The 25,207-nt window shown below is 49.8% G+C and overlaps 2 protein-coding genes across 20 annotated transcripts in view; both read right to left on the reverse strand.

Annotated features, from left to right (window-relative positions):
* The window catches only part of LOC1271643 (AMP deaminase 2), a 15,895-nt gene extending 2,290 nt beyond the window's left edge, over positions 1-13,605 (reverse strand). The window contains exons 1-5 of one of the 19 annotated variants that reach the window (XM_061656776.1): positions 13,050-13,605; positions 10,264-10,645; positions 2,902-3,118; positions 1,291-1,586; positions 1-103 (exon numbers count right to left, since the gene is read on the reverse strand). The exon at positions 1-103 is cut by the window's left edge and continues 729 nt beyond it. In XM_061656776.1, the coding sequence (XP_061512760.1) occupies positions 1-103; positions 1,291-1,586; positions 2,902-3,118; positions 10,264-10,357 (710 nt within the window). In that variant the 5' untranslated portion in view covers positions 10,358-10,645; positions 13,050-13,605. Of the gene's footprint in view, positions 104-1,290; positions 1,587-2,410; positions 2,837-2,901; positions 3,119-3,296; positions 3,717-4,710; positions 6,181-10,263; positions 10,678-11,139; positions 11,279-11,445; positions 11,499-12,883 lie in introns of those variants that run through there. The other 18 variants (XM_061656843.1, XM_061656732.1, XM_061656795.1 and 15 more) reach the window with 18 other exon arrangements.
* A 2,607-nt stretch (positions 13,606-16,212) lies between these two features.
* On the reverse strand, positions 16,213-22,983 carry LOC1271642 (transmembrane channel-like protein 3). The gene is made up of 5 exons (XM_061656874.1): positions 22,342-22,983; positions 22,167-22,269; positions 21,572-22,089; positions 18,293-19,892; positions 16,213-16,609 (listed from the first exon to the last, which is right to left on the reverse strand). Exons 1-5 carry the CDS (start codon positions 22,663-22,665, stop codon positions 16,569-16,571), a joined length of 2,586 nt encoding a protein of 861 aa, XP_061512858.1. The 5' UTR covers positions 22,666-22,983; the 3' UTR covers positions 16,213-16,568.
* Positions 22,984-25,207: the final 2,224 nt, after the last annotated feature.

The following is a 25,207-nucleotide window of genomic DNA, read 5'->3' on the forward strand; positions in this document are numbered from 1 at the left end:
ACCTCGAACACGCCGTGCACCGGGCGGATGCTGTAGTTCAGATCCTCCGGTATCTCCACCACCCACGGCGACTGCGTGCTCTGGGGCGGATTGACTGGATGGTCTGGATGGTGTGTGTGTGTGTGTGTGTGTGGTGAGATAAGGAAAGAAGAGCAAGAAGAGAACAAAATCCTCGGTCAGTGAACGAAGTCGTTTGGGTCCGGGCGACCTACATCCTAAATGGCGAGACATCCTTTTGGGGGCACTGCCTGGTGTCCCAAGCGCAACAGGCAAACAGTGGCTAATCTCATGCTAGCTCAGTCTCGGCTCGGCTTCTCGGGCGATTAGATTACAGTGCAACAACAACAACAATAACAACAACAACAAAAACAATAAAACCAACAGAGGGAACTACAGCTACGCAACCCACACCGAAGAGACCGAAACGGGACGGGGATGTCCGTTGCTGTGTCGGTGTCCGCTTGCAGAACAGAACAACAAAACCGGGATATTGGTGTAGTGAAGGTACTTGCATGAAACATGTTAAGCAAACAAATTAAGAAAAAAAAACAAAGAAGACTTAAAAAAACAAGGGAAGAGAACAAACGGTGCGATGGAAATTAGAGCACAACAAAGACGAACAAACTAGATGAACGATCTAGTAAAAAAGGACTATATCATGGAATGGGGTAAGACACTGTGACAAAAAAATTAAAAAAAAACTCATAGATCCACAAAAACAACAAAACACTGGAAGAGTGGAAAGAAAAAAATCGACAAAAAAAAACAAAACAAGAGTAAGAAACAGAACTGAGAGGAGGAAAACTCACAAGAGCAAAACAAAAACAAAATAAAACAAAAAAATATCACAACTAACCAGTACAGCAGGATCGAAATACAGAGAGAGAGAGAGATAACCGGCAAAAAAAGAAATAAAACGGTGCACGTTAAGGGTGGCACACGTGTAAAGTGCCGCGAAGATACCAAAGAGAGAAATAAAGAGTTGTAAAAAGCAGAAATGTAAAATTGTAAAAAGAAGAAGAAGAAGAAAAAACGTTAACATATTTTCAAAACAATAGAAAGGAGAACAAATAACTTCAAAAAGTAGAAGCAAAGAATGGAAAAGGGGAAAAAATGGAGAATTTCAAATGAAGCAAATAAAACTAGAAAAAAGAATTGGAAATGATTAAACAAAATGTAATGAAATCTACTCTCAAAAACTAACTGCTTCGTGAGCCTTCGCCTATCTTCACCTTCCAGATGCCCCATCCCATCAACCACCCCTCCCCACCCAATCACCAGCTTACTTACCCGCGATGGATTTGCGCTCCTGGTGCGTGATCGTGCTCGAGTGGGTCGACTTGAGGAAGCGGGCGGTCGTCTGCGGGAACGCCTGGTGCGAGTTGCGCATGTACTTCTCGCGCAGCTCGAGCGCCTTCACCAGCAGCGTGGAGGCCCGCTCGAGATCGTCCAGCGGGACGCCGCTGGTGTCCTCGCCCGAGATCGACACGCGCTGAAAGTGGGCGACGAAGTCATGCTCGTCGAACGGCAGCTGCTCGTCCGGGTGGACTTCCGGTGCGATCGAGTGCCGGTCCTGCTCCATCACCCTGTATGTTGGTGTGTGTGTGTGAAGAAGAAGAAGAAGAAGAAGAAGAAGGAGAAGAAGAAGAAGGAGAGTTCAGGCACAGGACGCACAAAGCAGGGGCGGCGACCACCACGACGACTGCACGATTCGAGCTGCCGGACCGTACTGAGCGCGGAATGTGTGTCGTGCGGTGTGTTGTACTGAACTGTATACCAGCGTCACCCACCCTTCCATGATGATGGGGATGGGCCGGGGTTTGGGGTTTTTGTGGGAAGGTGGGAAGGCATTATGCAGCCAACACACCACCACTCACGGATCGATTGGTTAATTGATCGGTCAAGCGATTTTCCAATTCACTAATTATCAACACGTCCCCGACACCCGAACGGGACAGCTCAGGGCTTGTGGGACACGGTGTGTGCACAATTCGAGTGCAAAAATAGCCAGACACACACACACATACAACACACACACACACACACACACACACACGCACACAAAACACACGCAAGGGATATGTTTTTGCAACTGACGGTAGTTGGTTGATGCGATGCGCGCTCTGTCTCTCGGTGGAGTCTGTGGAGTCGTTATCACCTCGCGCGCGTATACGTGTGTCGGTGTGTTGAATGATGCTTATCAAGGCAAGTCTGACAGACGTGCCCGACTCTAAGAGCTCCAAGCGCTCCAAGATTAAACGGTAGGCCATAACCAACAGCTCGTTGTAGCTTTCCGCGGTGCTGTTTTTGGCACACGGAATCCGCGTTTCGAAACGAATTTCTCCAGACAAAACCCCAAAAACACAGATAACAGAAGGCACCACCGAACGCTGGGAACACCGACACTAACCGTAGCAGGTCGCGCTCGGACAGCCATTTCTTCGTATCGCTCGCACTGCCCAACATCGCTCGCCGAGACGCACTGGCCGTGTGGACTGCCGTCCTTTTGCCCGCCGGGGGAGTTTGACCGTTCTTTTGTTAAATTGGATTAAATGACCACAACACACACACACACACATACACACAAACAAACCCTTCCTGGGTCCTGGCAGCCCTGTTTCACACGCGAATGACGCCAAGCAGTACTAGTACGTTCGCGTGCGTGCGTGGCCTTCAATGTCAACGAAGAAGACAAAAGCTGGAGTAGCATGGCTTCTCCCCCGGGAGGGCGCTAAAAACGCAAAACCTTCATCGCTCATCTTTTGCCACCCACCCACTGTCTTTCGATTATCGGCTTCTCACCCAACCCCTTGCCCAGTGACCAGTCCCTCCAATTGCGCAACGCATTTTTAGTTGTTATCGGTTTCTTTTTTGTTGTTGCATTTCCTGTTCCAAACTTACTTGGCGTTCAGCTGGCGCTGCAGCTGGAGCTTCTTCTCGATCTGCTCGATCGGGAACTGGGGCACCTCGTACGGGGCAGATATTTCGTTCGGCAGCACGCCCACAATATCCTCCTGGGAGAGGCTGAGTGCACCGCTAAGTACACCGGCAGGGCCGACGCCGCCGCCACCGCCTCCACCGGCACCGGCATGTCCCGCCGGAGACTCGTTACCCTGTACTGTGGAGAGAGAGAGAGAGAGAGAGAGAGAGAGAGAGAGAGAGGACGAGAGGGGAAAAGTGACGGAAAAAAGAAGGTAAACATTATTACAACAACCAAAAAACAAGCAAACAGCTTCCCCTAGCTTCTACTAGTTCTACGTTTGTAGTCCTCTTCGTCAAGCCCTCCTTTGCCGTACCGAGCTCGTCGGCGTCATCGAGCGCGAACGGCGCAAAGGACGCCCTGCCCTCGAGCGCCAGTCGCGACTGCTTCATCGCCTCCATCAGCTTCTGGTCCTCGAGCACCTGCAGCAGGGTGCGCGAGTCCTGCTTGTTAAAGTTTATCTCCCTTTTCCTTTGGCTCATGGCGTGTTTGGTTGTGCTCTCTCTCGAGTAGTTGGACTTGGCTAGGATATGTGTGGGAAAAAAAATCCCAATAGTTGTCCCGGGCGTCCACCAGTACCGACAGCTTGCAGCAGACTGTCCGTGTCCGAGCCGCCAACCGGGGGGAAATGAAGTAAAAAGGTCGGAAGCGAACGCTTGCATCGACGTGCTACGTGCTGCCTGCTGTGTGTGGCTAGTAAACAAAGATGGCCATCGCGAGGCTTGAGCGGAGAGAAGCGATAAGAAGCGACCCCCTGATGCTGATTAGGGGCCGGCGAGCGGTACTCGCTGTTGAGACTAGTGATGGGTGAAGTTGACAAACATCCGGAGATGACTCCGATCCGACTCCAACAATTTCGGCATCGACTCTGGAAGGTAGTTCCGCCCAGCATTATCCGGAGCCGTTAGGAATCATCCGGAGCCTCTCGGAGTCGTCCGGATTCTTCTGGAGTCGTCCGAAGTCATCCAGAGTCGTCTAGAGTCGGAGTCGTCCAGAGCCAGAGTCGTCCGGAGTCGTCCGGAGTTGTCCGGAGTTGTCCGGAGTCGTCCAGAATCGTTTGGAGTCGTCCGGGGTCATGTTTTTGTGGTCAGGCATTTCATTTCGGTCTGAGGACTCCGGACGACTCCGGACAGCTCCGAATGAATCCGAAAGACTCCGGACGACTCTGACTCAGTGCGGAACTAGTGGTTCCGATTTTGCCAGAGTTGGAATCAGACTAACAAGGGTCGGATCGGAGTTGTGGATGCACTTCAAAGAGCACATCACTAGCTGAGACCTATCGCTTGGTAAACAAGAGACTCAAACAAAAACCACACTCAGTCAGACACTCGTGTGGACACCGCTCTCTGGAGATGGTGACGTAGTCTCGCATTTCGTAGCAACACAAAAACGAACGCCATCTTGCTTTTCGATCGTGTTGCGAAATGCGTCGTCGCGGGTTTTGGTTGTATTCTCGGTGAAGAATTTGCCCCATTTTGTAACGCGGTGGTTAATAACGTGCTGTTTTATTGCCACACTGCTTTGCCTTTTTCTTCCTGGCTTTTCTTGCCTCACACGCACACAAACACACGCCCATGCTCTGTCTCTTTAAATGCTTCCGACATCTTTTTATGTCGGATCATGATCATGGCGGCGGCTGCTAAGAAAGCAGGGAGATGGACATCGAACAGGAGAAAGAAGAGATGGATCTCTCTCCCGTCCGCTCTGATGAAAAAAAAAAAAACACTAACCTTCCGGTGAGAAGAAGTCGTTGAGCAGGATGGCGGGTGATCGGGGCGACATTGACATGATTGCCGGATCCGGTTGATCGAACGACGAGTTCATATCGCACTTCAGCAGCACACCGCGAGCACTCATCTTTAGCGCACCTTGTGACCTCACTAGTTATTTCCAAAAAAAAAACACACACACACACGAGTGTTGCACACTGCAACACTGGAATTTGCTGGCCGGAAGAGCGAGCCAAAGCAAACAAACAAACAAACAGACACACAGAACACACAGTCCGAACAACCTCAGGAACCTCAGGAGGCGGCAGAACGCGCGCACACGATGGTCACAGAAATCCACAGATATCTTTGATCGCCGTCAGCGAGCACAGACCGAACCGGACTGGCAGACTGCTGCCGAGTTTACTGAGAACAAAAAAACAAAACAACAACAACAACACTACCCCTTGCGAGAGGTCCTATCCCCTTTCTTTTCGCCGGTCGCGAGCAGTTGGTTGAGCGCGAAACAGACACAACACTCTGAGATGTAGATACGCAAACGGTAGGTAGGACGCCGTGTGTTTGCCGTTGTCAGCTGTCAGCCGTGCAACGTATGTGTGTGTGTGTGTGTCTGGTTCGGTGCCAATGGCCAACACAGAGCGAGGGGGGGAAGCGTCGGTTCCGTCGGAGGTTACTCGGGTGCGAAGTCCTAAATTTAGATCTCGTGTATCTTCTCCCCCTGCGGTCTCGGGCCGGATTCTCTTAAGGTTCTCTCCCTGCCGGGGGATGGAGGATGCGTCGTGACAGCGGTACAGTGCACGAGAAAACGATGTCCGAGAAATCCGAGCCGAAGCCGGCGGAACTGATCAACAAACAGAGTCCGGGATAATGCCGGGTTTGTGTGAGGCTACACCTGGACAAGTCACCGCGACACGTACACGAGAGCGACTGATCGGCACTGACCACTCGGTTTCCTCGGCCGCGGCGGGCGATTTTTTCCTCCAACCCCACCACCACGCGCAATTAGCGTCGATAAGATAATTTTATTATCACTTCTGTTGCTGGAGGGTGAGCAAAGTAGAACTCTCTTTACTTGTGATCCTACTATTCCCGGGCGCTTATCGTTGCAGGACGCGGAATAAGGGAAGTGTACCGCAGTACGACCAATCTGAGGCACTGATTCGACTTTCTTTGCAAGACGCAAACACATACACACACACACACACATAAGCAAGGGCGTGCGCACGCGTGAACGTTTCTAAGCGGGCGTCACACCTCGTGCCACACGTGTACTTTCGCACTTCGCCACTCCGAAGTCTGTCCGAAGGTTCTTGTCGACACCGTTTCCAAGCACTGGCTGCGATGTATCTCCGATCTCCAGCACTCCTGGAGCACCATTTTACGTAACACCGAGCCGATGGCTGCGTCGCAAGTACACCCGTCGCCACAGCATGCTGTCAGCTGCCGAGCTGCAGAGGAAGTTTTCAACTGGCGAAAGGGCCGCTTCTCGCACAGGCCTGGGCTAATGTGCCGGCCGAACGCCACATCGGGCGCTGGCATCGGGCAGGCGAGTGCGCTATCTCTTCATCGTTCACAACTCTTCCCACCTTAGGTCCACGGGTAGGTCCTTTGGTAGGCTCCAATCAATCCGGGTTAGCGTGTGAGGATCTTTCTCACTTGCACCGTGACCTGACCCGGCTGGCACTAGAAGTCGCAACACACACACACAGACACGTACAGAGCGTGCTACCGGCGTCATTGGCTGGTTGTATGGTGCGCTTTGGAGATATTGATAAAACATTCCACCGTTCGCCCAGAAACACGATGGGTCTCACGGCTCTCACACGAACGTTTCTGCGGAGGGCAAGCATGGTGTGCGAGGCAATATATCTTCAAGCAGTATATCATGTTTGTGTGCGCTGCCTATTCAGGTCACCCCACGCGTCCCACAAAGGCCAGCGAGGGGCGGTGGATGACTTTGTTATGAATGAACTTCCGAACGAATGTCCCAATGTCTCGCAATGCCATCGGAGCATCCCAGCAAATCCCCATGGAGCGTAGTTTGTTTTGTTTCTGAATCTAAACAGTGGGTGCCTCATCATGTTCCTGCGTCCTCGCCGCGTCCCTTGGTACTCAGCTGATCTACTTAAGCCGAACAAAGAGCAGAAACAGCATCTTTGTTTTGCAGGCGGCGAAATTGCGTCTCGTCGGCGTCGTCGTCACCGTGTTCGTCGGTTGTTTACTTTGAAATAAACCAGGCCACACTGGCAGCCGGTTCGGTCCGGACGAATGTTGCCGTTGCGGAACCGGCCTCTCACCGGGGGGTCAACAACTTCCGGCAGCTGTTCACGAAAACGAGGGTGGCAGTAGCTCCATGGCAACAGGATATCTCGAGGTGAGGCACAGATTGATGCATGCTGCAGCTGCAGAGCAACCGGCATCTTGGGGAAGGGTCGGAGGAATCTTTCGGGTGTCTTTTTTTAGACTGCTGTGCCACAATGTTGCCGAACGGACGTAGTAATCAACCGCTCTGCTCTCTGTGCGAGTAATTTGATTCTGCAATTAGACGTCCATAGCGACGCTCAGGAGTGCTGTTTTGGCTACAATGGGCCATATCAGGGGTATTTCCGGTAACAACAAACTACACACATACCCACTAGTGGTGGGAATTCTGAACCGGAACTACTCTGATTCCGAAATTAGAATCGGCTCTGGAATCAGAATTGGCTTCGGAATCGGTTCCGGAATAAGCGCCCGCATCGGAATCAGAATTGGTTTTGGAACTGGAATTGGTTCCAGAATCAGAATCAATTCTGGAATTCAAATCAGTTCTGGAACCTCCATGAGAATGGATCGTTGGTTTTTTAGCGGCTATATACACAATTTGTTTTAGCTACTTAGGACCTAAACGTCTATTTTCTAATCTTCTATTAGGAGATATACAAATTGATTCCGATTTCGGAGCCGATTCTGATTCCGGAGTTGATTTCGATTCTGGAGCTGATTCCGGAGTTGATTCCGATTCTGGAGCTGATTCCGGAGCCGATTTCAATTATGACTCCGGAGCTAATTCTAATTCCGGAATCGAAATCAGATCTGGAATCGAAATTGGCTCTGGAATCGAAATCGGCTCCGGAATCGGAATCATAATTGGTTCCGGAATTGAAATTAACTCCGGATTCAGAATCCGTTCTGGAATCAGAAGTTCCAGATCCTGAGTCCGGAGCTGATTCTGGGGCCAATTTCGGAGTCGATTCCGCTTCTGGAGCCGATTCCAAAGTCGATTTCGAAATCTGATTCCGGATCTACTGATCTGGAATCGATTCCAGAAATCTTTGGAGCTAGCTTTGGACCACAACTTCATGTTTATCATCACTAACACACACACACAGCAATTCAGTTCGAATTTCAATTTTTGTCTTCATTAGTATCTGCTGAGTGGTGGAAGGGGGTGGTAATTCTAGCCACAGAGCAGTTTGGCAGTCTGCATCTACTTCTGCCGTTCTGCCATTTATTCAACGTGACGCGCGGGCAAATTTCAAAAACCCTGAAGGTCATCTCCAACCAGGTAAAAGTGAGTGTGTGTGTGTGTGTGACGTCCCACAGTGCATAGGATTTTCTATTTATTCGATCCACTGGCGTTATCGAGCGTCCGTGTCCGGATTAACCGTATCGATTCGCGCTAATTAATCGTGCATCGTGTCATCGTGCGGTTTCTCGATTAATCGCCGGCAAACACCTCGAATCGGTAACAATTAAGCGATACCGAGGGAGGCAGGGGACCCTGTTTGCCATTTTTGGCACGCGGGCAGAATGTTTCGCCCGCCTTTTTACGTCCGAAAGGGCACGTCCATGTCCCCCAAGCTGTTTGCGTGCTGTGGGCGCGGTGTGTTTTGCGGGATAATTCCACGCCTAGCTGCTAATTAATGTGCACTGCGATACGTGTGTGTGTGTGTGTGTAGTGCGAGTGCATTCCTTGCCTCGATGGTGTCAGATATTAAGCCCTCGCATACCTCTCTCTATCTGACAGTTGAACGTTTGCCAAGCGTCACCAAGCGTGACAAATGGAGCCGACGTGTACACAGGACGTACAGGGCGTATTTGCGCTCCCAACGATGGGTAGGCACGCAGTTTTTCGGTGGACTCGGCGGATTTTTGCTGCGTTCTGCCGACGCTGCGTTTCTTCCGTCTTGGCAGCTTTGGGTGCCGTCTTTGGGCACTTGACGCACGGCGGTTGGAAGTGCCGCCCCGAGTACAACTTCCAAATGACAAAACGATCAAAATTGATTGATTGATTGAATGCGCTCACCGCACCGGCAGGAATTGCTGGAAGACGGTGGAACGGTTTTTGGAACGTCGTTGCCCTTCCCACGTCCTTGGTGTACGGGTATCGCTGGGACTTTGCGCTGCGAAGATGCGTTGAGTCAACCTTCACCAACAGGTCGCGTTATTCAAATGAGTGGCCCGCTTTCCATTCCCTGGCCATTGGTGGGAAACATTGGAGCAGGTTATCAAGCCCGAATGAGCCATCCCCGTCCGACGACATTCCACACCCGACGGCTTTATGGCTTTATTAACGAACCCCTCTATTGACCTTTTTATTTCATCCCAACCGAGACACACACACACGAACACTTGCGTTAGCCGTCCACATTTTCGGGTAGGTGCGACGCCTTGGTTTACCCACTGGTTTAGGTATAAGGGCCGCCCAACGCCACCACGACGACACATCAAAGCGATAAGCTCGCACCCATTTGTCGGCCGAATGCCAAACCAAACCGAAGTGTGTGTGTGCGTCATTCTCCCCCCACACTTTGGTGCTGTATAAACATAATGGAAATGATTGGAGGCAATGGCACATCGAAATACCAGCAAAACTGTCCTAAATTTAGCGCTCATTTAAAAAAAACAAAAACAGCTAATGCAGCTAATGGAGTATGGATAGGCACTGGTGCCGGATCAGATGCCGAACGGGTGTGCACATGGGGTGGTGAGAGCACAGGGGCGACATATGGAATATTCCGTGTAGCGCTATTGCGCCCCCGTAGAGCAGGGTCGTGACATCAAATCTATTCTGGACTGGCTCCATTCTGGGACATTCGGACATTGAATGAATTCAGATCTCTAGGTTCAGATCTCTGGAGAAATGTCTTGACTAGTCTCTGATAGTGGCAATGGCAATACCAAATGTTTGGAGTATTCGGATTCCCTGGAATAGACTTCAAAACAGGACGAAAGTAATCCCTTGCAGATGTCCGCAATTGAACACCTTCCAAAGCCTGTTTGCATTGGAGACGTTATGGGGCAACTAGCTCTTCACATTTGATTGCAGAATCTTCAACTTCTCTTTAATTACTAACCACAACAATCGTAGTTTAAGGTTCCGACATTGTTGGAGGACTTGGTTATCAGTGACTAGTGGTTGTACTTATAACAGAATACAAACGTGTACATACTCGAGAGGAGCTCACTTTGGAGGAGCTTTTAGGCCCGGTCGGGCATGTAGCTGCAGCCTGCAACTACTTGACCACCGCACCACTGCATGGGGCTGGGGGAAAATACTGGGATACATACCTGCCTTCAGTTTGGATGTCGTTTCCGCCTCAATTTCCATGTCGATATCGAAGGCGAACCGCTTCCGCGAGTTGTAGTCGTTGGTGCTGGTCATCGCGCACGCCAGCTAAGAAGGGCAGCACTGCTCACGGCCGGCTTTGGTTTGCTGTGACCCCCGCTTTCGGGTGAGGTTGAAGACGCGCAGGTGGACTGGACGAAGCCACCGTATCCTCCCACGTCAACAGGTTTGCCACCTCAAACAACCGAGGGATCGTGTTTGCGCTTTGCGTTTCGAGCCTCGTAAGATAATGTTTCGGAGACACTTTGGCCCGCACTTGTGTACTTGACTAGGGAGAGAGCTACACTACACTACACACCGTACGCTGGCTCCGAAACGCTGTAACTGAAAATGCACCAGATGTTTGAGTACTACGGCTTTGCACAAGTACACAAAACAAAACACACACACACACACACACAGGGAGAGAGAGACGAAAGAAACACATCAAAGCCGACACCAAACCACGATGGCAAATGGGTGGAAAGTCACCCGCTGGACTGGACGACGCAATTGAGAGAATTTTGGGGGGGATGGAGTGAAATTTTATCGATTTCCAAGAGACTTCCTCTGCCAGCTCTGTCCCCACTGGACGTGGGCCGTTTGAGGGCCGGTGGAGTGCGTTTTCAGCTGTTGCGGGAGCGCAAGATATCCTGCTAGGAGGGCGAGAGGGAGACTGGAAGCTGTCACACGGAGAGGGCCGGAACTTTCCCGGTCTGGTGCGTCTGGTTTTCGGTTCACGGACGAGGATGCAGAAAGTGTCGCGTCTTGGAGATGACACAGGGCACGACTGGTACGCCAGGCGGACTTGCGGACTGGAGCGAAGACACAGGACCAACCTCAGGGTGCGGGAACGTGCGGATGACGCCGAGATGAACTGCGTCACCTTTCATTACCAGCGCACTACACCTTACACGCACACTGTCCACAATCTTCCGTACGCATTGCCGGGAAGAGGGAGAAGGACTGGAATCTCTCGAAACCGTATGGTATACCTCTCTGCTTCCATCCGTCAGAGTCTCCACGGGGCGCCCCCCTCTCTCTCTCTCTCTCTCTCTCTCTCTCTCTCTCTCTCTCTCGTTCTCTATTATTGGTTTGTTTTTGTTTTTTTTCTTGCGTGTGTGTGGAATTTTAGATCAACTCACTCTCGCGCTCTTGAAGTATATTGCTCCAGATTGACCCTTTTTTGTTGGCCGTACTTTTGATGCGAGATATACATTAAATTATCAGCTAAGCATCCAAAATACTCTCTCTCTCTCTCTTTCTCTATCTCTCGCTCTCTCTTTTTTATCTCTAACTCTCTCTCTCTATACTGTATGACACAATCGCTCCGTTCGTAGTTAATTTCGTCCATTACTGATTACTCACATATCTACGCGTTCTAATCGGACGCTTCTGGACGATTTACATCCATCGTTCGCACATCATTCTCACATCGCTAAGCATCTCTCTCTCTCTCGCGCGCCTCGCTCTCGTCAGCGCTGCTATCGGTTATCTACTTGTTTATGGTTCATTCCTTTTCCATCCGCTCGCTTGGGAGCACTTTCACTGCGGCCGGTCTCGAAACTTTTGCTGGCAATGAAATGATCTTTCCTTCGACTTTCACACCGTCGCCACAGCTATTTTGACCTACTTTTTGGTCAAAATTCGTAAAACAAAAACATGTGTTTGAGCCGATTGAGCCAAAAAATCTGTGCTTGGCGGTGTTTGACAAACGGAACGTCGACGGTGTTTGGTTCTGTGTGCGGGATGCAAAAGAGTAATGCAATTGTGCAAATGACTCATTTCGGCTCTGGGAGGAGGAGCGAATAAAAAAAAACAAACAACAATTCCCTTCCTTCCCCATCACTGCATTCCATTGCCTCCGTCTCTCTCACTCACTCTCTCTCTCTGTATCAATTACACTATTACGACGCGCTTTGGTCGCACAGGTATTGTGACAAGGTCGCTCTTTTGGATGCACAATCATCAAATGCAGTGCAGTGTGTGTTTCTATGGGAGAAAAAAAAAACACACACACACATGCAAATACCTCTCGTTATGCCTTTTCAGTCGCAAACAGCTGCCACGCACTATCAGCTGATGGAGTCGCACGCACACATCGCCAATTTTACTAGTATTTGATTCCGTCCGGTCCAGTCGTTCGAATTGTTTGACACACGCTTATCAGCCCTTACACAGGGGAAGGGGGTGGGGCACTTCTAACGAAAAAAAAAAATACGCACACACACACACACATACACACAGTGCGCGTTATCGACGCCATCTCGAGAGGATTGATTGCGTTTGAAGTATTGAAAGTCGAGGAGGGCTGCTGATCGATGCACTACTACATGCGAATGTGAGGTGTGAGCGAAACAAAACAACCAAACAAACAAGCTTTGGAGCTGGGGATTGGAATTGTTTTTTTGGTGTTGTTGTTGTCGCACCACCTCTAACTCTAAACGGCACTTAATGATGTGGTTTGATTGACGGGACGCGCCAATCGGCAATGTTATTGTAGGCGAGCCTTCCAGGAAGTGGGTGAAGATGCCGGGCCTAGGACACGTTGGCACTGCAGTTGCATTACACATGCATACGCACCCATAGTCTGACACGTAAACAGCCACAAAGAGGCTCCAAAGCGGAGCCACCGTCAGCAAAATGAAAACGGAACCGGACGGGAGAAAAAGGCAAACCAAAGGCCAAAGCATTCCACTCCAACCCCTCCTCAACTACACTTTTCTAACACTGTAGGGAAGCCTCTTACCCTCATCACTTCTAGAGTTCGGGGTTCGGGGGGACCCGCTTGCTGAGACTTCCGTGAGCTTACTAGCCGTCGTGTGGATGTGTCCGTCGGCCGGCTGTTTCTCGCTGCTCTCGGGCAGTTTTTTTTTCTGCAGTTCGCATTCCCCGGTGTGTTGGCGCCTTCCCGCCCTTCCACCTCCCTCTTCCATCACATAATGTGTGTGTGTGTGTGTGTGCGTGCTCTTGGAGTGTTTCCACGTGTGTTTAGCCGTACGGGTTGAACGCTGAGCGGCGTGTTCGTGTCGGTAATTCTCACATCCCCCATAAAGACGGAGAACAGAGGAAGGGAAGGAGCATTGCTGTGTATATCATCCATCATCATCATCATCATCGCCCCAAAGCCAACATTGCACGCTGCACTGACAAAACGTGACACACACACACTGGTCGGTCGATGTGAAAAACATTAGCACACAAACAAAAGAAACAAAACAAATCGCCCAAAAACCCTGAACGTGTGACGGCACGTGTGTGTGGCACGCGAAGGCGCACGCGTTACCCACACCGCGTTACACCGCTATACAAAAGCCTGCACCACACACACACACATATGGGCGCGCGCATCCGTACGCACACGCAAACAGAGCTGTTGGTTTACGAGAGCACACATCACACCAGCAACCACGGAGGACGGTGGGGCGACGGAAGTGGCGGCACTAAACTGCACTAGAACGACCGCAAGAGTGCGAATGTTTCGGCGTTTGCATTTAGCGATGGAAAGCAGCAATTGCAAAGCGTTAGGTTCCGGTTTGGTGGTCCTAACGGAAAAAAATGGAGACTAATCTAGCAAGGCAAGCGACAAAGGTTCGATCCCTAACCCCCAGGGGAATTGATAGGGCATGTTACAAGCGTAGAAAAGATGTCTACTTCTAGCCGTAGAAAAGATGTCTAGTCTAGCCTAGATCAAAGTCTAGTCAACCTTTTTTCTCAAAAAAAAAAAAAAAAGAAAAAAAAAAAACGCCTAAGTTTGCAGCAATCATTGAGTCCTCTAGGACACATAAAAAACTAAATTGGTTGGCATTGTGCATCCTCAAATCTTCAGTATCTTTCAAAATCCACAAGCAATACTTGTAAAAGCAGCTCAGTCTGTCATCGCAGCCATAAAGACGAACGGGGCCCCAACAGGTTCTAAACTCTCTTTTTGATCATTACCCAGCAATATTCTTTGTACCCATCTTAAACAACACAACTTGCACTAAAATGCGCAACAAAACTGGTGGTTTTGAATGGGTTTTGAATAATTATGCATCGCTGAATGTCTATGGATCTGGATTCCAGGACCTAGGTAGGACCCAAAAATCAGACCATATCTTAGCGAGTTTAACGACCCTCTTTTAGGCCTAAAATAACCAAAATAAGAATAAAGGGATCGTTACGTATACACGGGTAGTAACTTTTGGATTACCCCTAAGACATTACACTCAATAACGTACAAATGTAGTCTGGTGTATCGGCAAAAGCAAGAAGTATTGCCAAAGAAAAGCAAAAGGGAAAAGAAAGAGGTTTGGAAACTGAGGAAACAATTGATCAAATTGGTGCTCTTAAAATTGATAATTCAAATTCACAAAAAGGACCCATTTAAGCAAAAGGTCGAAAACTTACCATGCTCAGAAAATACTAAAAGAATGCAAAGGTAAACTGATTGCTTTTAATTCGCTTTTACAAGAAGCACGACAGCAAAATAATATCTGAATGGACATGGTAACATGGAAAACGTTGTTTTTGAATTTTATAAAATTTAAAATAAATAAATTAAAAAAATCAAGTACATTTCATAATTAATCAGGGGGGGGGGGTCGTTTTACACGCTAAAATACAGTAATAGAGTTTTTACACGATTTATGTTTGCTAAGTGGATGTATCGTTCTCTACCCCATGCTCCTGTTTGATCCTTCGCTCTCTACTAAGAAAAAAAAAAGGAACAGTGAAGATGCAAAAGTACCCAACGCTTCTGTCTGTGGACCGGTACATCCACGTTAGTTTATCCCAGCGAGAGTTAATATCCCGTCGTAAGCCGCCTAGAAGCAGGCTACCATTTGCCGTTCTAGTGTAAAACCTTTTCTTACACTGGCACTTACAAAATGAAAGGCAGAAGCTCAGCAAAAGTTTGCCCAAAGGCGCCTGGCAAAGTTTTAGCGCCAGCCCATTGCTTTGTCATTGCGTGTGTCGCGCGATTCACACCTTGTCTGGGGGTCTTTTTCAGGCTGTTGTCGCTGCAGTTGCTTCCGTCGTCGCAACACCGGCGCATTCTGCTGAGGGAGGGGGATAAGACGATTCAAACGGGCGCGCGGTGTGTTTGTTTACCACTTTGTATACAAAACCATCTCCCCCCCCCCACCCCACCACGCCTGTTGCCTTGGAAATAGCAACAATACACATAGTGATAGAGACACACACACACACACACAAACACGGACGGACGGACGGTTGAGATTTATAAATATTCCGGGGATGCGCGCGTTTTCCTTCGCGATTTGTTTTACGATATGCAAATCATGCTGACTCGTCTGGGCGGCGGCAAGATGTCGCTGCAGCCTGGTGGCCCCGTTGGCTATACCGGCTGGCGTCGCGTGGCCGTTACATTGTGTGTGTAAATACATCGGGGTTGGATTAGGTCGGTCGGTAGCAGTTGCCGTCTAGAATGTACTATCGCTGCATCGCAAGAGTGATAGAGAACGAGAGAGCGAGAGAGAGAGAGAGAGAGAGAGAGAGAGAGAGAGAGAGAGAGAAAGAGAGAGAGAGTGCTAATTTGTGATGGTAATAGAAAAGCCCTACCACTCATATCTCACCCTTATCAAGTGACCCAACCTCACAGGGGACACGTCAGGGTCGTTTGTTTGGAAAAATGTTACACAGGAGCTTGATAACGTCATTTAATGGTCCTCAATAAGGTACACTATTGTGCCCCCTGCGTGTTGTAAGTGATTCATACTCAACACACTCTCTCTCTCTCTCTCTTTCGCTCTTTCTATCTATCTATCGATTGTGTCTGCAACGGAGTCCTGCACACACGTCACGCGTTTTACGACACTCGCCTCGAACAAAAACGATCGAACGATCGATATCTCAACGAAACAGATGTATCGGATGTGGAACAGGCGTAGAAGAAAGCTTCAGCCCGCTGGTACTGTGCCAATATAAGGGTGTTTATATTATCATTGCTATTCTTGTCGTCCGGATTGTGGTAGTGTAACAACACCAAACCCTAAACTACATTACATTCGTCTAACGAGATTAAAAGTATTTTATCGGGATCGGGATAAAAGTAGCGTCACAATTTCCATCTCTCACCGTGTCAGCGACGGCTGATTGCACATTAAAGCTCAATAAATAGTTTTGATCGATTTGGTCGCGGATGTTGCGAAAGGCAATTTGAATAAATAAAGTGTGGGCTGCAGTGAAACGTCACGCATCATTTTCGGAACGACCGTTTGCTGTGTTTGTTTGATTCCCGCAGCAGCAGATGCCCCCCGGGAGTGTTTCAGGTTCTTCTCATGCGCAGCTGCTCTTCATCTTCGAATCCTAAAAAAAACACACAACATGAAAAGTAAACATTAGTTCAAATATTGTTCCTAATCCTGCAGGATCGGCTTGTTCCTCACGTCGAACAGATAGTCGGAAACTATGACAGATGATTCCGAAACGGAAAATTAACCACTGGTTAGATCTTCACCATGCGGCAGATCTTGGAGAAGATGTGCAGAATACAGACACGACACGTACCATCTCTTCATTGACTTCAAGGCTGCATATGATAGCGTAGCTAGGGCAAAACTGTACGACGCTATGAGTTCTTTTGGAATCCCGGCCACACTGATAAGGCTAGTTGAGAATGACTATGACCAACGTCACTTGCCTGGCGAAAGTGGATGGAAAACTCTCAGGGCCTTTTGCTACCACCAAAGGTCTGCGCCAGGGAGACGGGCTTGTCTGTCTCCTTTTTATCTTGGCGATAGAGAGGGCTACCCGTGGCTCGAGGGTGGAGACTACGGGAACCATCTTCTATAATTCAACCCAGATCCTGGAATACGCTGATGATATAGGCATCTCTGGTCCGCGGCTCTCCTAAGTAGCAAAAGCCATCGAGCAGGTGGCAGAGAACCTCGGATTGCAGATAAACGAGGCAAAGACCAAACTGATAGTGCGAATATCAGCGTCTCTAGCCAATAAGAAATCCAAACTTATTTACGTAGGCTTGATGTACAGATAGGCAGAACGCACTTTTGAAGTCATCCCAGAATTCGCCTATTTTGGGTGAAAGGTCAGCAACGACAATAGCATGGAAGCTGAGTTCACCTCAAAGCACCTGTCGCGACGGACGAACCTGCGACTATATAGTACTTATATAGTACAGGTATGTACTCACGCCTCTGAGACATGGACACTGTCCAAATCTGACGAAACCCTCTTAGCCGCGTTTGGGAGGAAGATGGAAGATGCAATGAAGGAGCCGTTATACCGAGGAGCTATACGAAATGTACGGCGACCTCACTGTATTGCAGCGTATCAATCTCTCCAGTCTCCTGGATAGGCTGACCATGGCCTGTTAGGCCGTCCACAAAAGTGTTGGGAAAAATGAAGTTTCGTCGGAATCGATTCCGGCTCGATTCAAAGTTTTCTGAAATCGATTCTGGATAGTAGGTCCGGAATCAGTCTCCGGAATCGATTCCAGAATTGGCTCCGGAATCATAATCGCTTACGGAATCGGTTCCGATATCAGAATTGGCTCCGGAATCGGATTTGGCTTTGAAATCGGAATTGACTTCGAAATTGGAGTCGGTTTCGGTATCTCCATAAGAATAGACGTTTGGATCCAATGATTTCGCTTGTGAAACTTCTTTTTTCACAACTTCTTATTCAAGAACTGATTCTCATTCCGGAGCTAATTAGAATTCTAGAGTCCATTCTGATTCCGTTTCCGGACCAAATTGCGGTTCTCAGGTCGATTTCGATTCATGAGCCTATTCTGATTTCGGAGTCAACTCCGGACTCGGCTCCAGAAACGGCATCGATTCCAGCATAAGAATCGTCTTCGGAATCGATTCCGAACACGGAATCGGAATCGGGAAGGTCTGATTCCGAGTTCCCACCACCAGTCCACAAGGACAGAGGAGGTGTGGTAGGCCCAAATTGAGGTGGCAAGATGGCGTGAAGGCGTCCACGTGCAACAATTAGCACACAAAAGAAGAAGGAAAAAAAACTTACGCTGATAGCCCGAGGAGCTGCTGGTAGAGTTGGTCGTCCCGGCGCTGGCCGTCCCAGCGCCGACGTCCGGCTTGCGGGGCGACTCCTCGTACCGCCAGGTGGCGCACGGATCGGTGTAGTACCGGTCGGCCGGCCCGTTCAGCCGGCCGCCCCCGACCAGCTCGATCCGGTCGAGCTGCTCGCCGGTACAGTCCTTGCCGCGCGCCACCTTGCTCAGGTTCGCCAGCAGAAACTCCTTATCCTTCGCCTCCAGACAGAGCAGCTCCTTGAGCAGCTTCACCTTCGCAATCTGGGCGCGCGACTTGGCCCGCAGATAGTAGGTGGCGACGCCCATCGTCAGCAGAACGCCGCCGATGATGGCCGGCTTGGTGATGTAGACGAACGCGCGCCAGAACAGGTGCTCCTCGCGCAACTTCAGGATGCCCTGCATGAACAGCTGGTACATGTACTGGGTACCGCGGAACGGACCGCAGCCCTCGCTCACCGGCACCTGCATGATGAGGTAGCCGTGCGTGAGCAGCACGCCGAACAGCGACACGAACACCAGCACCAGGAAGAGCGTCTGCGTTTGGCTCGAGCGCCAGAGGCGGGCGGGCGGCTGGCACAGGTACATCAGCTCGCACTTGTTGACGTAGAACACGAGCAGCAGCTTGAGCGCGACCAGCAGGACGAGCGGCGGGGCGAACAGCACGCCGAACCACAGCAGCGTCTGGTTGTACACCAGGCCGAGGCTGTGCGTCTCGATGCAGAACGGGGGCGGCGTCAGGTAGGGGGCAAGGGGGCCCGCTCGACCCCGCGCCGGGCCGTACCGGGCGTGCAGCAGGTAGCGGACGCCCCGTACCGCGCTCAGCAGCACGGTCGAGATGAAGAAGTCCACCACCAGCAGGCGGTACAGCTCCTGGCCGATGGCCGTCTCCCAGCAGCCGGTCGGCGGGCGGGTGGTCAGCCAGTGCGCGAACAGCACCGCCACGATCGTGAGCTGCAGCAGGAAGTGGCGCAGCAGGTTGATGTTGAGCTGGGTCGCGCCGTGCCGGTACCGCTCCAGCCGGCCGAGCAGCTGGCAGACGTACCCGAGCGCTGCCATCGTGCCGTTGGACGCGAGCGACACGTACAGCGCGGACCAGGCGGCAAAGTGGTCGGCCGGGCCGAACCGGTCCAGCACCGCCCACAGGCAGGCGGCAACGGCCGCGATCAGCGCGAGGACGGTTGCGTGTGCCACCGCGTTCAGCGTTTCGGTGCGCAGGCGCTGCCAGCGGCCGACCGGGGCCGGCGTGCGGTTGCGCTGCGCCAGATAGTCGCGCAGCTCGGACAGGATGGTGGCGTGCTTGAGCCGGGCCGCCTTCCCGTTCGCGATGCCGTAGTCCCACGAGCACACGATCTTGTGCGTCAGTATGTTCTGCACCGTCGCGCTCGACTCGATGAAGCTGATCCGGTACGCGTGGCCCATGCTGACCGACACGAACACGAACGTGGCGAGCAGCAGGATCGTGATGGTGAGGAAGTAGGCGTGCGGCAGGCTGTACTCAGCCGTGCCCGGCACGAGCGTGAACGAGCGGTTGCTGTACGACCCGTAGTACATGACCGAGTCGCTCAGGTAGCCCTGGAACGCATGGGGTAGAAGAGAAAACGGTATTAATGTTGAGCATTGGACGCGCACGGCAGAGCGGAGTGGACGTAGCGAATTTAAATGGCCTAGAGTGAGGCACTTAAAGTGGCGAGAACACTACTTACCCCACAAGCACATCCTATCACAGCGTTTACAGTGTGTAAGCATAGCGGACAGATAAATAATTTGTATTAAAGGACATTTTGTTAGGGGCAAACAAGACTATTGTCACGAGAAAAATGCTTTCGCACCATGCTTAATGAGCATAAATGAATCTTTGAGCCCTGTTCTGACCAACGATCGATAGTTTGTCAGTACAATTTGCTGCAAAAATTGTCCAATGCTGTATAAATTACATTTTTGCTGATACATTTAATCCCCTTAAAAGCCAAACATATCAGAACGTTCTGCACGAATCGTAAAATCGCAAATAAATGATAGAGCATTGTCGTTGCCGCTAAATTTTGGCTCTGACTCACCTACTTTTGTCTCCAAAGGCACCCATTTTTGACAGCGTGCTTCAAAGGAATCTATTTTTGTCTCTAAAGCATACATTTTTGACTGTGAGTCAATCGGTTTATTTACAAAATTTGACGTAACTTCTGAAACTGTGTGTTCTTGAATTATTGAAATTAAGTTATGGAGTGCTGATTATAGAGAGATAGAATTTAAAATACATCAATTGTTATGCCAATTTTAGAAGTTTTATTGGAGTGAAACAAATTGGCATTTTGAGGTGTAAGCAATGGCTTTACAATTTATAAAATTTCATTATTTTGTCTCAAAACAATCAATTTACACAGTTTTCGGTATTGTTTATGTCATTTTAAATTACAATTGGCACAAACCGGCTCAAATACCTTAAACAATTATCATGATTTTGATACAGGAGTCAAAAATTGATGCCTTAGAGGCAAAAATTTATGCACACTGTCAAAAAAATATGTCTTTGTATGTATTAGAACAAAAATAAGGTGGCAGCGACTGTACAAGTACTAAATAGAATAAAAAATACCCAGCAATCAATTGTATTTTGGACGAAATCCGCAAAATTCGACCTACGCGGGTTCCTCGGGAACGCTCAAACCGCGTAACTCGGGAACAAACTGTATAACATCATTTTAAATTTATGTTATAACGATGGTTACAACAAATATTCCATGCTGTAGGTTTTCTTCTAAAAAGCCGATTGAAACCAGGAACATTGAATTTTGAAAACATAATTGTTAGACTTAAATGAAGAATTCATTGGTTTGTTTTGATTATCCAGTTACTCGACGAGTAACTCGAGATTTGGCAAACGAGTTATATATGTAAATTAAATTTTTGGCTATAGCAGCATGCGTATAACACTTCTTTTTGATGCAATTTCAATATTAGCAGTGTATATACACAGAATGAATACATTTACGATTCAGGAAAGAAAAATGTTATGAAATGAATATAAAATGAACCACCATGATCCACAATGGCTCTGAAATGAACACAATTGAATTTGAACGGTCCCCCGGTGAACAAATTTTGGCCCCAAAATGAAGCAAAATTCAGTTCATTGGTGAACCATTGCACAGAATGAAACAATCGGTCGTGAACGATCGGTGATTGGAAACCGTACCAAAATCAACGAAGGTAAAGGGGACCCACCCCAAGAGCCGTGCTCCTGCCCCGCTTACCTCACCGGTCAGCAGATCGCGCAGCTGAAACGCTTGCCGGGCGTCCGGCCCCTCCGGCCCCGCCAGCAGCTGCGGAAAGATGACGAACGAGCCGACGAACAGCGCCAGCACCAGGTTGAGCACCAGCAGCCGGCGCAGAAACTTAAAGTACGCACTGATCCGGCTGCCGAAGTGTCCCTCGATCTGCTTCATGCTGCCGTAGAACGGCTCGAAGTTGGTGACGAAGCACTGGGCGAGCCGGGCGGCGCGCGCCACGTACCGCTTCGCGCCGTACCGGTACCGGCGCAGCAGCCCGATCGATTTGGCGCGCGTCGCCCGCCGGTGGACGGTGCGGGCCAGCTGCTCCCGGATCTGGCGCTTGGTCGAGATCTTGTGCGCGATCGATTTGATCGTCTCGATGCGCAGCTGCTCCGCGACCGGGTTGTCCTCCATCAGCTGCTCCCGCTGGCCGAGCTCCATCGTGATGTGGTCCACGTCGGACGCGCTGGTCGTGATCAGGTCGCCGTCGATCGAGAGCGCTAGAGAGGGAGGAGGAAAAGGAGAGCAACCGTTTAGAAGTGGTGCTAGAAAAAAAAACGGAGCCGCCGAAACGAACTTTTCTGCAACCGCGACGGCATCAGCCGGATGGTTTTGTTGTAAACGGTGCGCTTGTTGTTCTTCACACTCCGCCCAAAGTTGCTCGACCAGCGCCGGAAGCTCTGCCAAAAGAGTAAAAACAAGCGATGAAAATGGGGCAAAGCACAAACAACTTCACAGTGCACGGGACTCACCTGCGAGAAGCTTACGTTCACGCCGCCCACCGTACCGGATTGGAACTGGTCCTCCACACTGGCGAGCGGATTTCCGGCGGGCGCGTACAGCCCGTCGCCGTGGCCCAGCCGCGCCTCCGCCGTCTCGTCCGGCAGTACCTCGATCTTGTCCTCTTCCGGAAGGGATTTGTTTACAATACTACCACCTCCACCACTATCGCTGCTACCGCCGCCCACTTTCATTGCTACGCTGCTGGCTGCTGGCTGGTGCCGTCGCTGGTTGCCCACCTCGTTGACCTCGGCGTGAAATGTCGCATCGGTCAGCACAGCACGATGGCGAGCCATTGTGTCGCCCCCGCGGGGATACAGGCGACTCCGAATTGCGATGCACACACACACACACACACCCCAGCCCGCTCGTTCCGTGCCCGTGGCCTTGTATCAGTTCTGCAGCACCATCATTCGAGGGAAACAAACAGCCGGAACTTCCCGTGCCACTCGAGATTGGTATCTGATAAGACGCTCTATGCGCGAAGTTTGTTGTTTGTTATCGTTTCTCGTACACCTGAGACGTTCGTTTCCGTGACGGGGAGGGGGCTCAAAGTTTACATTCCACCGAGTGACAGCTGGGAGTAGACCACGGTTCCAATGCCTTTGTCGGTGTGTGTGTAAAATTGTCCCTAAAACCTGTTCACATTGCTTGGTCGCACTCGTGTATTGGTGCGATCGTGCACAGCTGTGAAAGCTGCAACTGACGGTGTGAAAAGCTTCAGCGAAAGCTTTGCGGGTAGGTGAAATATTTCGTGTGGGATTGAAATGTTTCGTCCAGTTCTCGCGGGCAGAAAGATTTCACATTCAAATTAACGGATTTGCAATGCGCTGCAGCGGAACCTGGGGAACTCTGAGTGGAACGCCGTTTATCCGGCTGTCTGTTCAATATTACGGCTATGGACTACGCAGAAGCAAGAAGTTAAAAAAAAAAAACGTTAAAATACAATAAAATCACGAAGAAAAATACTGAAAAGTACAGGTGTCTAGGGTATAATCTGGATTAGAGAGAGCTCAGAGGACCAACGTAAACGCCATCATCACTGGTAGTACCACCAAATGAAGTATCTTTTCTTCATGATTCTGCCATTCAATGTTCTCATGTGTTTGGAGTTTAGCACCTCTTAGATATGGCCCGGTCAACAATTATTCTACAAGATGGTCCAGATGCTTGAGTCCAGACTGCTCTAGCTGGATGCAGCCTTCCATCCATGCAGATTTCCGATTTCTAACATGTTACTTGATTCATTAGTGCTCAACTGGGGGTAGCTGACGAACATCTTCATGGTGGGGGATAAGTCCAGCACAGTGGCGTATTTTGGGTACCGGGGGCCCTATGCGGTAAGATGTACCCCTCTTGTAAACCGTAAGTCGGCGGGCCCTAGGCATCTGCCTAGTCCGCCTACCGTTAGATCTGTTACTGGTCCGAGATTCTCATAACATGCCTTCGCTACCGTCTGGATATCAGGTTCGCCGAACAGTCATCCTTCTCCTCCAAACTCCATTGCATCATCCACTCGGAAGGTCCAAGATAGAATCTTGTGTCGATAGAATCCCACCGGACGAATCAATGTGCGATATATCTCACATTTCGTGCGGTCTGGATCTCATCACATGGTGCGGCCCATAGTATACACGACTTCTCCTGCGCAATGCGTCTTCACGGATGTCACGGTGCATATCTTTATCCGAAGTAACTACCATGATAGCAGAACTCCTCTCGAGGATATCGCCGTCAACTACTAAATTGCTTCCCAGTTGGACTGAGTCTCCGGCAAGCAGGTACCTCGATTTCGCCGCATTGAGTTGCAATCCAAATCTGGCTGCTTCTAGTTTCAGTCACGTGTCCCCTTTCACATTCTTTCGATGTGGTCATGCCAATGATGTCGAAGGTATCCGCAAAGTCAAGAAATAGGAAATACGGGTAGAATATCGTATGAAGGATGTCGTTGTCTAGGCTCGCTTTTCTAATGACACCTTCCAGGGCGATGTTGCAGAGCAGACTTAAAACCATGGATGGTATGTTCTCTAGCCAGTAATCTGAAGTTGGTGATGCTAATAAACGTTGACTGGCACTGTGATTCAGACCTGATAAAAAATCTAAATCAGCTCATCCTATCAGATTTTATCAATGTAACGGGATTGTGGAATTCTCTCTGCCAGATTTTTTTTTCATCACCCTCTTCAACCATCTCATGGAACAAGCAGATGTTGAAAGATGAGGGAGAAGGCGTCACATGATGGTTTAAACGGCTACAACTTGACTACGCAGTCCAGACTTTAAGATAGATGTGTAAGTGGACCTAGAATATCACTAGAATTGAGTCATATTAATTAAAAACATTGTTTGCCGTAAATCAGGTTTCAGCAAATCAACAAAATCCGACCACCTTTGCGAAAAGCAAGATAATGAATAGCTACACTGCATTGTTTCCAGGGTTGAAGCAGTCCATTATATCAACCCCAATGGCTTAGCATGTCCTATTTTAGCAATGATCACGTGCAATCATCCTATTCCACACCACTTTCCCCTACTGTGCAGCTATTCTTCCGCTCTTTCAGTTTACTGCTGGCGCAGCTGCTGCAAATAGTTGTCTCCCCCACTTGATCCAGAAGAAAGGTGTTTGACATGCGGCATTGCGCTTCACATCGAGTGTTGACGGTGGCCAGGTGGGCTGTTATATATTGCTGTGATTATCGTAACACTCGCAATTGATCCGCCGATTACCTGTCGGGCCGGGCCGGCAGGCCAGCCTCGGGGAAGGTAGGGACAGGTGCGATAAGATGCATCGGCCATGATAGTGTCTGACTTATCGCTTATTTATGACGTCTCTTCGGG

The sequence above is a fragment of the Anopheles gambiae genome, chromosome X, assembly GCF_943734735.2.
Source record: "Anopheles gambiae chromosome X, idAnoGambNW_F1_1, whole genome shotgun sequence".
In the NCBI taxonomy this organism is placed as follows: domain Eukaryota; kingdom Metazoa; phylum Arthropoda; class Insecta; order Diptera; family Culicidae; genus Anopheles; species Anopheles gambiae.

Excerpts from the sequence above, each read along its gene's own strand:
- LOC1271642 (XM_061656874.1), bottom strand. The coding sequence starts at position 22,665 with ATGGCTCGCCATCGTGCTGTGCTGACCGATGCGACATTTCACGCCGAG. Across the intron at positions 22,090-22,166 it reads GCCGTCGCGGTTGCAGAAAA|CGCTCTCGATCGACGGCGAC; the intron begins GTTCGTTTCGGC and ends CTCCCTCTCTAG. Across the intron at positions 16,610-18,292 it reads CAGCTCCTCGGGCTATCAGC|GATTCGAAGATGAAGAGCAG; the intron begins GTAAGTTTTTTT and ends TGTTTTTTTTAG.